Source organism: Amblyomma mixtum, chromosome 1, assembly GCF_055824585.1.
Source record: "Amblyomma mixtum isolate Tamu chromosome 1, ASM5582458v1, whole genome shotgun sequence".
NCBI lineage: Eukaryota > Metazoa > Arthropoda > Arachnida > Ixodida > Ixodidae > Amblyomma > Amblyomma mixtum.
In genome coordinates this window covers 277,443,821-277,454,017 of record NC_143012.1, presented here as the reverse complement: position 1 = coordinate 277,454,017, position 10,197 = coordinate 277,443,821, and the positions used below count along the sequence as shown (strand labels likewise).

Below are 10,197 nucleotides of genomic sequence, written 5' to 3'. Positions count from 1 at the left end.
GGCTGTACATGCAACCTATTGCACGCACCATCTGAGATATTAATCTGCAAAATTATGCTAGCTGAAAAGTAACATCACTTTACAAACAGTGCGAAAAGTTCTCAGAAAAAATACTTAAAATACGCGTATAATTGTAATGCTGCATTATAGTGATGATTTTAAAATTATAATAACATTTAGAATTTGTAGTTTTGTCTTCTAGTTATTATTTGAGCATTGAAATAACATGTCAAACAAATCATTAGCACAGCGTTCAATTTTAACGTCAAACTAATGTAGTTATCAATAACTTCTATCATTATCATTTCGTTCGTATGAAATAAGTTGCGTTGCTGCAACTTACGCCATAGTTTTATAACCATTTGAATGTTGGGTACTGACTGCGTAGTATACCAGCGGCTGACAATTTCACTCATCACTTCCACTTATGTTTATTTCTTGTTTTTTAAATTAAACTTAAATACTCAACCCCAAGCTGGTTATTTTCCTGTCTTCTTTCTTAATTTGACATTTTAATTTTCTTTTTCATCTCTCGCTTGTAATGAAAAATTTGTTGCCACTACCACACATGTTAATAATTAATAGAGTGACATAAAGAGAAATTTAATAACAAATAATAGCAAATTTATAGAGTGACATAAATAAAACCACACTGACGTTCTATCATTGGCGAACGAGCAAAAGCGAGTGCTAGTAAGGCGCTAGAAGTACCAATGGAGAGCACAGACCTAGGCCAAGAAATCGCGGTTGTTCCAAACCATGAAAAATTAAACGGTAATAGATACCGGATGCCTAAAGCGCATGTTTCAGCGGGTCTCGAATTACGAACAGCAAAAGTCAGAAACATTCCATAACCCTCTGTACATAGTTGCGAAACACTTATTCAAGCCTAAGGTCCTTTTTGCAAAGTGGAGGGTTAGTTTTTGAGCTCAAGGACCTTATCTTTCGCCCCTCCGGAAACTGTCCTTTAACGTCACTTTCAGAATTGTGAGAATTGTGACAGTTGTGAGAACCTGATACTCTTTGTTGTGCAGGTACAAGACCTCCTGACATTGCTACAACTTTCGCCTGTACCTTACACTTATACCTTAGGCGATGCGCAGAGTATTCAAAGGCTAACATCTGCGTTATCGGTCACTATACCTGATAAATAAGGTGTACTAATGATAACAATGACTTTTCGGTATTATTGCTTCTTGAAAAGCGATAATCTTTTCACACAATGCAGGAAAGGCCAGGTGGCACGTACAAGTAGTCGGCGCATAGACCGTAGCCGAGAGACGCAAAGCACACAAAGGGGAAAGAGCAAATTCCGTTTTAGAAACGAAGCTCTCGACCCGGAAAATTGCCACCAAAACACTTAGTAAACAAAATAACCTCTGAAATGGAGCACACTTGTGTGGACAACTCTTCGAGTACCTGAAGTATTGTCTTGGAGAGGGGGCTACGGCAGAGAGAGAGAGAGAGAGAGAGAGTGGGTAATTTTGCAAGAGAACCGCCGCTACCTTCCAAAGCCGCCTGCCATGCATTTTTTTTCTTTCTTTTCCTTTTGTTTTAAGGTTAAATGGACACGGTTTAGTGTAACCTGCAGCAGGGTGACCAAACAATTCACACAGTGAAACAGAAATAATAGAAATGCTTTAAGCAAGGAGCGTAGAAGGACTGGGAGTTGCACAAACGAAGGGCGGGATTACGAAGCGTAAGGAAATACAATGATACTGCTTGCCGACAGCCGCGCCAGCTGCGGACTGAGAGGCTGCCCCCGTACAATGCGTTCGTAATTAGGGCTTATTCGCCTACCGTCTGCCCCTCCCGGGGCTGATCGCTGTTGTGCCCGAAGCCTGAACATCGTCAGACAGAAGGCCCCAAATCAACCGCGTCACTTGTCTACAGTATGCCTGCCCGCCTGGCCAATGTATACAAGGGGGTTCAGGCTTGCTCTAAGTCAAACGTGCAGCACAAGGAATGACAACAATAGTAGCACGCATGCAGTTTGGCTGATCCGTGCAACACAAAGGTGCGCGATTTCGGTCGCTTGCTTTTCATTTTCTTTCTCGCGCTTTTCATTTTGGCAATGAGGTTGTTTACCAATCAAGTTAGCTGGCGAAGCAAAACAAATGAGCAAATTCACTTTGGCCTTTCGTTTATTTTCTTTTCTCGCGGGTTTTCTGCGCAAATCGCAGCCAGTGTTTCGGTGGGTTCGACCTCGGAGAGTCGGCCATGAAACTGCTATGTTTAAAGCACTTATGGATAACGACACTCACCGTGATCACAGCGGCGCAAGCGGCTGAGATACTGTACAGGATCGACTTCACCAATGGTACTGTGCCCACCGCGACAAGTATCTATAAAACGTATGTGTAAAGAAATTAGTAAAAAACACTGCTTGCCGGATGGTAATTAGCTTAGTCAATAACTGTCAACTGAGCTGCTACATATGTGTGTAAAAACCTCGTATCGTCAACGTGCTGCGTATGCACTGAGTCTACTGAGCCGGCGCTGTGTAAGCTAAAGCCTTGTTAGCTGAAATCTTGCTGGCGCGAGTACAACACATATGACCCGATGCCGCGCCCACACATATGGTGGGCCTCGCATAGCACTGTTGTGGTCTTGCGCATGGTTGATAAGGCTGATATGCAGTCCTTAAATAATGAGTTTCCCAGTTGTTGTTTCTTGTTGTTGTTGTTGTATCAAGGGCTGATATCTTTTTTTTTTAACAGCACTCTCAACTCATTCTGTCCTTCACTTTAAACTTTGTTATTCCGTTCACTCAGGAGCAATATCTAACTGCAGTGTTAGTAACGCTGAGCATGTGCTGTTGTGTTGTCCAAGAAAAATGGATCTCTGAGCTCACTTATCGAATACAACTAAACATTGAATGTTATATATACTGATTTCCTTTTGTTCTTTCTGTCATTTAAAACCAAAATCTAGCCAAGAGAGCTTTAAAATCTTTAGTTTAACAACAGATCTACAGATGCGGGGCATTACTTTTCTTTTTTATTTGAATTCAGGGTTATTTCCTGAAATGATACATTCCTACGTAAGAGCCAATAAAACAGTAGTAAGGCAAAGTTAGAACTTTGTTAACTGGCTTCGAAGACGCAATTTTGCAGCACACCCTAGCTTGCTGCATAAAACAAAATTTTCTAAATTACGCCAGCAGTGGACTAGCTAATAAAAAAAAATTAGGGGCGATGAGTTGCATGGATGCGGAGGAAACCAGGTAGCATTCTTCTTTCACTCAACGATCTATTTCAATTGCAATTCTATTTCGATTCAGAGTCATTTTTCTTTCACTCCCGAATTCATTCCAATTCGGACTCTATACCAATTGCGGGTACGCAACTACGCACACTGAGACACTGATAGATCGCGGTTGATCCTTGTACCATCGCTTAAAGGACAACTGAAACGGTTTTAGAATTCGATGAGTTTAAGGTTGCCGATTGTGCAAAATGTGCAGGTAAAGCCTGAGAAATCGTTTTGCTCTAGCATTTGAAATGGTGGAGCGATCGCCGAATAAGGTCATCTTCGGCGTCCATCTTCTCTGAAGCGCACAGCGACGGGCAGAGGCCCCGATAATAACGTCACGTATGACAGCACTACGTTTCCAGCGAAGAAACGGTTATTGCATGGAAGAAAACCGACGCATTCGAAGGTGAAGCTCACGATGCATTGTTTGGCGCCATCTGATGACGCACAGCAGCATGCAGGCGTAAGCAGCGGACATCTGAAATTTCGGCAACAATGACGTCACTACCGAGTTTCCTCACACTCCTCCAACGTAGTGAGGAGAAGCCTGAACATCATCGCGGTTTTAATCGACGATTATGTGACCATTTTAAATGCTGGTGCAAAAATACTTCGTATGCTTTATCTACAAGCTATATAGATTCGAATTCCTGAATAACCTCGAATTCTCAAAAAACCGTTTCAGCTTCCCTTTAACCAGCGGTTAAGCGATGGTGCCACTGTATCGCGGGAGGTGGCTGCTTCAAACAGAGTCACCAGTGGGGCTTGTTAGACCCAGGTTGCTCTCCTCGAGCACTGCTAGAAGAAATAGCCCCTGCAAGCCTCATTTTTGCTCAAATAGTTCTTCAGAAGGCTGTGTATTTTCACTTAGGTCTGCTGTCGTCGTAGTCATTTTCTTCTCAGTCCTCTTCATTTTTGCCGAGTCATTCTTCGTCCAGCGTCTCCGTCCTGTCCCCTCCAAGGAGAGAGCGGGAGTGGGTCGGGGGGTGGAGGGACGGCTGGCAGTACGCAGGTGGTGAGCGGCAAATCTCCCTGAATGGCACCTATAACCACAGTTGACAGGTGGAGCCTACACACAGACGCCGACACCACCGGATTGTTTTCGCCTTAACGGCCCTCCTGATGCAATCTCATTAAAGTGTTTGTGCAAAAATCCCTCTTGATTATCAAGACGTGCTTGCCTAAAAAGAATCCTTGAAGCATAATTTTCTTTACGTGCCGACGCTACACTCGTCACTAGGCCCTCCTCGAAACGTGACCTGCGGGGCTGGGTGAACTCGCGCTTTACGAAAGTGTGAAAACGCTTTCAGCTGCGGAAGCAGTATGGTCTCTCAAGCACTGCGGTGAGTTTAGCTGCCTGTCAGTACAGGTCCTTTACGCCTAGCAAATAAATGCAGTTTGTTCTCAAAAATGGGATTAACATCATGAAGATATAAATCGCTTCTTCAGATAATCTTTGATGTTATTACGCCCATTGAAGACGTTGAGCACATTTCCATCACATTTTTATTCTCAGTAGAAAGGAATTCTATGGTGCAGACATGTAGCCAGGGTTTTTTTTTTTGTTTTCGGGGGCGTTCAGGGTGGTTAAAGGTGGTAGGGGGCGAGGGGGGGGGGGCAGTTTTTCTCAGCTCCTTTACTGGGTACGTGCATGCTGCGGTTCATTCCGGTTATGTGGATGTTTGTTCGGGAACAAAATACGCATTTATTGCTGAGAAAGTTGCATTTAAAATCTCCCCCCCCCCCTCCCTTCAGAGCCAAATTCATCACGCCTACACCGAAAACTCCGTGATCGCAGTTTTGAATTGAATGGCGATGTGGCCTAGACTCTGGGATCTGCGCTAAAACCTGTGTCGACGCATCGCAATCTACTTACGACATTGGCTCGTGATGGCATCACCCGAATTTCATTTTTTTTTTGCCTTTTATAGCGTACAAACTCTTTTTTTTTCGTAAAGGTAACACCTTAGAGATTATAACGCGTTTACAAATCAAGGCAACTTCAATTGGCCTTCAGGGTCTCTTTAACAAAAAATGGATTAAACGATCTCAAATCACGATGTCTCGATGTTGCTCGCGGTCTTCAAATTAGGTGCCTTTATTTATGATGCCGTGTTAAATGGCCCAACATTATTGCATCTCCTCTTGAGCGGAGATACAGTCTTCGTGACGGGCTTTCGTGTGCGAACTTCCCCAACACTTGTATCGTCCCACTGTGTTACGGATCTTTTTCTCGCCATTGCAGTTGAAAACATTTTCCACGCTAGCATATTCACACCAATTTATAGTGACTTCTTCCCACATTTAGAGGACTACTAAATGCGACATTTCATGACGCATTTCATGACGCTAGACTTCTGCATGTTGTCCATAGCTTTCACTGTGTCACTGCTGCACTGTAGAACTATGGCGATCCATGGTCCTGACGAGAGCCTGCTTAACGCTTCGTTTCAGGAACCTGCAACACCAACCTTGGGGTGATCCTAGATGGCCATTCATTCTATGACGACGTGGCCTGTGTGCGCTATGTATGCGCTGCCAGTGCGAGGTCGATCACCTTCATCGAGTGAGTTGAAACGATTCGCACCATGCTCTAAGGCTACCAACAGTGCTCCGACTTCTCTAGTGCCCTGGCCCATGCACATAGGCCTGTGTGCCCTCATAGTGGTCTCTACCTCAAAAATCATGATCTTGCTTCATGTCAGCATTCTTTCACGTGGCCCAATGAAATTCGTACGGAAAGCACATCGTGGTTTACTTTTTGCACGTGCCACATTCGGCGCCATTCCCTGGGTAATTCTACAGGAACAAAGATCCTGATAAGGTGGACTAAACAAAAGCGTCAGTTGTTGTTGTGGATAAACAGCAACTTGAACATACGCAGATTTCAGGAAATGTTATGCTCCAATGTGTTCAACTGCCGAATATATTCTGCTACGCGGCCATGCTGACCAATGTCAGATCGCCCATGCTGACCAATGTCACAAGTTCTCAATTTCCCAACAAATCTCTGTCAGTGCGCTGCGCGTAACGAGAGCGCATTTTCTCACCCTTTTATTGTAGCCAGTAAGCATTCGGTAGTTTTAATGGTCAGGCCACTTTTCTGGCAACAGAAGCATTGCTTTCGCTGTAAACAACACCCTGTCCTGCAGCTTTACCGCTTGTCGCAGATGCCCCAAGTTCGTGGTCGACTTGACCGACGGTGCCTGCTACATTGCGTCAGGAAAGCTTGGCCGCTACCCCGAATGCTGCGACCATCCAGAATGTGACCACACACTCGTGAGGAAGCCAGCCTCTTCGACCGTGAAGGCACCTGTTCATCGCGGTGTGAAGCCCATGGTCAGGAAGCCCGCCACCCGACGCCGCTCTATTTTTACGAAACAAAAAGCTGGAAAATGACGTCTCGTGGCCTGTTTTTTTTTACACGCGCCTCTTTCACGCTTCGGTGTATAAGCGGCGTTGTACTTCCTCGGGGTTATTCAGTGTTTAGCAAATTAACTGTTTTGGCTGTGCTACATTTTCCTTTTCAACACATTGCTCACTCCTGGCGCATTTATGTCTTCAGTATAAACCGCAGCTACATTTTTGTGTTCTCTCGCTTAAGTTGTAAGTTTGCTGTACGTACGTTACCTTACTGACGAAGCAGGGTAGGTAAGCAAACACTTTACTAAACGCATCCGCTGCAACGACAAAAATAAAACACGCAGCAGTACCACGGCACGATGAACGTTGCGGTTTTCAGCCCTGCGGTACTAGCTAAACAGTTCGGCTTTGAGCCTGTCATCCAGAGCTAGGGAGAATGAATGAAAATGTCTTTCATGAGACTTATAAAATATCATCTCAGTATCGGTGACAGGCAGCTAACATTACAATCAGCACTACATATATAGAAGGATAAGCGGGCAAAGATAATGAAAGGAAGATGTGGACAACTCTAACTCATCTGTAGTTCACAGTAAAAATTGATTTTCTGGCTCTCTTTGAGTGCGCTGGCGTTCTTCCGGCAGAAAAAGAAGCATCTATCCGCATAGAGGATATTCGATTTAAAAATCTTCTCGTCAGTGTATTCAAGTCCGTGACGTCCTTACCTAAAAGGACAGATTGCCACCGTTTTAAAATGTACGGCGGTGTTACGTAGCCTTCTAGATCCGCGACAAAATAAGTATCGACGCGCATTTTGCCTGCGAAATTTTTTGCTGACGGCGAGATCTGTATTTAATTTGCTGGCCTTTATTACCTTATAAAAGCGCCGTTTTCGACGAGGGTGCTGTTTTTGTGATTAGAATGCCGTAGTATATTGATACAGGCCAATGTCTGTCCGTCTGCAGTGCACCTTTAAACATCTTCATTAGAAGCTGTCATTATTCTGCCTCTTCTCGTTTCCTTTCAGCATCGTTGTCGCGCTTGAGTACGCAAGATCAGCTCGTTCCTGAGGTGTGAAGTGTGCATGTGCACGTAACTATTTGCTGCTCGCGCCACAGCCAGAATGCTCGTTAGATCGCGTTATGATGCTGGGCCTGCCATTTTTCCTTCTTTTTCAGCAATGCACGTATGAACACGCTGTAATACAAGGGAACCAACCAATAACAGCATCCACCTCCGTAGTTCTAAAATGCGATGGTGAAGAGAAGATGGAGGGCGAAGAAGGAAAGCTGATTATCAACTCAGCTTCGTTTATCATTTTCTAAAAAAAAGAAAAGCGCGCGTAAGCCAAGCTTTTGCGCCCAGACAAAAATAAAAATAAAACAGAGCCAATCGGTTGTTCGTGTGGCAGCTAAGTCGTACCGGGCGAAGTCACCCGGTATGTTATATTGTTTAACGGCAGCAAGTGGCACTCGTCGCCTCTCTTTATCATTTTCTTTTTGTTTGTTAATTAATTTAACTGCTGAATTAGCGTAACTGTCTTATGCTTTCATTAAAGATCGATTTATTTAATCTGATTATACCTTCTTTTATCTCAGTCAACTATTTTGTTTTCTCAAACTTGGCGCCGCGGTTGCCTTCCCTTCCACTTACTACATCTCCTTCGAGCCTATTCAACCGTCCATTGGTTTTTGCTGTTAATCACCTAACTGATCTATGTCAACCTATCTATCACGCCTGCGCACCACTAAGCCAAACAACGAACCCACTTCCCACGGCATGGGAACAAAGGTCCGCTTCCTTCCCTTTCCTGCGTAGCCTACGAAGCAGAGCCACAGAATTTGTCCGAGAGTGGACAATTTCCATTCCAGAGTGGTAATCTCTTGTTCAGTTCTCTCTTACTTACTGAAAGGAAGACAAAGGATGCCCATCAACCATTTGTTTCTTCCCGCTCAAGCCACGGACTTCCTGACTGGCGGCAACCCTTGTTCTCCCTCATTTCTGAAAGCCTGTTGTTATCCTCACGTGCATTTCCGCGTTTTAAGCTCTTAATATCAAAATTGCGGCATGAAGTACCAGGACAACCAAGGTGAGAAAGGAAGTATGAGTGGCCGCGTTTAGCTGGAGATCAAGAAACTCCAGTGTGGCGCTGCTGAACGCTAAAGATTAGGTTAGACGGAGCATAAATACCCCTAAGGTAGAAGTCCATGGTAGAGAGAGGGTGTGGTTGATGGTCCTTTGCGATCACAAAAAAATGAACAAGGGAGGGGAAAACCTCAGGTTGCTTGAGTCAACGTTTCGACAAGGGGACTTGTCTTCGTCTGGGCAAAGCGTTCATCATTGGCAGGGATTAAATAGGGCCTTCGCTCCGAGGAGGAAGGCCCCGGGGGTGGGGAAGGAAAGTGGTGTGAGAGGGGATGCGTGTCAGGAAGGGGAGGGAGGTGAACCTTGATTCGTTAAGCTGCAATAGTGGAAAAACTTATATCCGGGGGGTGTGTAATGAACAAAGGCTTTGAAGGGGCTGCGATGGGGGGAGGCGCTGTAGGACCTGAAAACCTCAGATAAGAGGATTAGTCAGCGTGGTAAAGGGAAATGAGAAGAAGGCAAACAACATAGGCTGGCCCTGGAAGGAGGGGCATTTCCAAGGAAGGACAAGGCAGGGGGGGGGGGGGGGGGGGAATGGCTCGAGTTCAGAGAAAGCCAAAAAGGTGGGGCGGAGGGTTGGACAGCCGTCGCCGTAGCGTAGTTGGCAGAGCACCGGAGGCGAAAATCAGAGGCCTGTGGGTTCGGATCCCACCGGCATCATGTGGTTGTCTTATTTTTCTTTCTAATCAATTAACTTATAAGCGACAAAATAATTACACGGTCAACTCCAATTCATCAACACCACAACACAAAGATTAGCACAGACTCCTACGAACGCTTACGTGTGCGAATGCGAACGCGTGGATGGTTCACTGCAAATTGCGCGAGCACACACACAACCGGCCGCAATGAAATCCAGGTACGATATGGCGCGCCGCAGGCAATGCGGGTCCCTGTCAGCGCCGTTTCTGGTGGCGCGATGTAAAACTCCACATACATGCGAGCGTATTACATCACCCGGTAAGTTTTTAATTATTGACTTCAGGAAGAAAGTGTCAACTAAAAAGTTTTGGATAACCTCGAAAAACCGCTAGTAGTGCTGTTTACGTCAAGTTACGATTTACGTAGCTTCATTTATTGGCCTTAAAAGAAAGTTATCACGTGACCAGCTGCTCGCTCACTTCTCTGCCTCAATGTGCACTCAAAGTCTAATCGAGGAGATGACTTCAGAAAAAACTGATTTTATTCTTTACGGCGTGTCTTGGGACGTTGAAGTGGCACAGTTGTCATGTGGAAGCTTTTTCTTATTTTGCGGGTTATGATTAAAGGCCGGTAAAAAACTACTTTAGTAAATATTACTTTGCTTCAAACGTATCAGTAAGCTGTTTCTCAAAGCAATCTACAACTTTTACATTTCCACTTTGTTCCTCAAGTCAATAATTAATAAGTTAGTTAATTAAGCTTAACTAATTAGTCAACCTTGAAGAACGAAAA

The 10,197-nt window shown here is 44.7% G+C and overlaps 1 protein-coding gene across 1 annotated transcript; it reads left to right on the top strand.

The window, feature by feature from the left end:
- The first annotated feature begins 2,220 nt into the window (after nt 1-2,220).
- LOC149371811 (uncharacterized) lies at nt 2,221-7,943 on the top strand. The gene is made up of 4 exons (XM_089581206.1): nt 2,221-2,320; nt 5,710-5,821; nt 6,426-6,594; nt 7,797-7,943. Exons 1-4 carry the CDS (start codon nt 2,221-2,223, stop codon nt 7,941-7,943), a joined length of 528 nt encoding a protein of 175 aa, XP_089437332.1.
- Nucleotides 7,944-10,197: the final 2,254 nt, after the last annotated feature.

What these genes read in the sequence shown, in the direction of transcription:
- LOC149371811 (XM_089581206.1), top strand. Translation starts at nt 2,221, where the DNA reads ATGAAACTGCTATGTTTAAAGCACTTATGGATAACGACACTCACCGTG. An exon ending in CAGGATCGACTTCACCAATG is followed by an intron (nt 2,321 to 5,709) that starts GTACTGTGCCCA and finishes GCTTCGTTTCAG; the next exon opens with GAACCTGCAACACCAACCTT. An exon ending in ATCGCGGTGTGAAGCCCATG is followed by an intron (nt 6,595 to 7,796) that starts GTCAGGAAGCCC and finishes CTTCTTTTTCAG; the next exon opens with CAATGCACGTATGAACACGC.